Genomic DNA, 1,734 nt, shown 5'->3' with positions numbered 1-1,734 from the left:
TATCTTAAATAAAATTGCAAGAAGTGATATATTCCATTATTTTTTAGCACTTTTTTAATTTCTATTCTCTATATCCTATTACTTTTCTAGTCTTTTCACTTTCCTTTCTTCTTTCTTGTTCGTTTTTTTCTTTTAACATTTTTTTATTAAAAAATAAAAAAATGAATTCTCTTTGACTAAGTTTATCCCTTTTAAAATTTGTATTTTGTAAGAAATTATTTTATCCTAAGATTAATCACAATAAACCCAAACACTACTACACAATATTTTGAACAACATTTATTATTATAAGAACTTGTTAAACAAGTTTTAGTAATACATATTTTATTCATTAAATTTATTTATAACTTTCATATTTTCCATGTTTAACTCATTGCCTTCTTAATTGCTGTTGCTAGTGCATCATAAGCTACTTCCCAAGCCGTGCTCAATTCTTCATTCCAATTATTTCCAGATGCTTTCTTTATTGTTTGCAGCAAAGCTTCTTTAACCACCTACAAGACATCAATGCATAAATTTTGGTTTAAGCATTTGATATTTTTAAAAATAAAATAAAATTTATGAAGAAAAAATCACTATTAATTTAAGAATACTAATGATCATCTTATAAATGTAGACAATCAAATGGAGTGGTAGTAAATAATCTTTAGCTCTTTCAAGAATTTTATTGTTACATCCATCAATTTTATTTTATTTTGACAATTTTATATTTAAAAATTAATTTTATTATGATTTTCTATAACTATTTCTTTCAAATATTTATATCATGAAATAAAAATATGTATGGAATAAAAGGTGTTTATTTATTGTCGTATTATTGAATTAGAAATAGTTTTTGTTATATAAAAATGAATCAATTAAAATATTTTATTATATAAGCATACCACAAAATGAGGATCAACGACTCCCTTTTGAACGTGAATAGCACCTAATGTAGCATTTCCTAAGACTACTTCTCCTTTTGCTCGGAGTTGAGCAGCTGAGTCACGCACCTATTAGTCAAAATAAATAATATTTTAAGATAAATAATGTCCATTTTAATGAAACTATTAAAATAAATACTAATAGAATTTGGTATTAATAAGAATTAATGTTAGATTGCACTTACCAATCCAAATACTTGTTCAGCATGGGCCTGAAGTTTAGGACTATCCTCTACTCCAGCTGTGTCTTTAAGAAAAGAGAACAAGCCCTTAGCTGCAGGTGCTTTCTCGAGTATACTTTTTTCAAAACAACCAAACATGCTTTCTTGTTAATTTACACCATATTTTCAAAATGACAATCTATAAAAAGAGAAAACACAAGTTAAAAACACACAAAAAGATATTACACTTACATAGTATAGAAAAAAACACTATTGCCAGAAAGATTTTGTTTGAATGACTCCCATGAACTATTAACTAAAGCCTCTTGCTTATCAGTAAAACCCATATTTCTTTTTGTTTTTTATTTAATTTTATTTTGTTAATTGCACATAAGAATTCTATACTTATTTATACAGAAAAATTGGAGGGGGTATAGATGTAGTTAATTAATTTATTGTTTTTATGACAAAACTATTGGCTTGTAGAGGTGGCCATTGACATTATAAAGAGACAACAGTCTTTTCAAAAATTTAATCAGACAAAACTTATTAAATAATATTTTTTTAAAACAAAAAATATAAACATTCTTTCATGTGATAAAAATGTTAAAAAATAGAAACATAAGTATTATTTCTTAAACTAATTTTAT

At 24.7% G+C, this 1,734-nt stretch overlaps 1 protein-coding gene across 1 annotated transcript; it reads right to left on the bottom strand.

Annotated features, from left to right (window-relative positions):
• Positions 1–264: 264 nt before the first annotated feature.
• On the bottom strand, positions 265–1,494 carry LOC131646474 (leghemoglobin Lb5-10-like). Its single transcript, XM_058916502.1, has 4 exons — positions 1,337–1,494; positions 1,109–1,220; positions 885–992; positions 265–494 (listed from the first exon to the last, which is right to left on the bottom strand). Exons 1-4 carry the CDS (start codon positions 1,429–1,431, stop codon positions 366–368), a joined length of 444 nt encoding a protein of 147 aa, XP_058772485.1. The 5' UTR covers positions 1,432–1,494; the 3' UTR covers positions 265–365.
• Positions 1,495–1,734: the final 240 nt, after the last annotated feature.

Source organism: Vicia villosa, linkage group LG2, assembly GCF_029867415.1.
Source record: "Vicia villosa cultivar HV-30 ecotype Madison, WI linkage group LG2, Vvil1.0, whole genome shotgun sequence".
Lineage (NCBI taxonomy): Eukaryota > Viridiplantae > Streptophyta > Magnoliopsida > Fabales > Fabaceae > Vicia > Vicia villosa.
The sequence above is the reverse complement of the archived record's forward strand: the minus strand, read 5'-3'. Positions and strand labels throughout refer to the sequence as shown.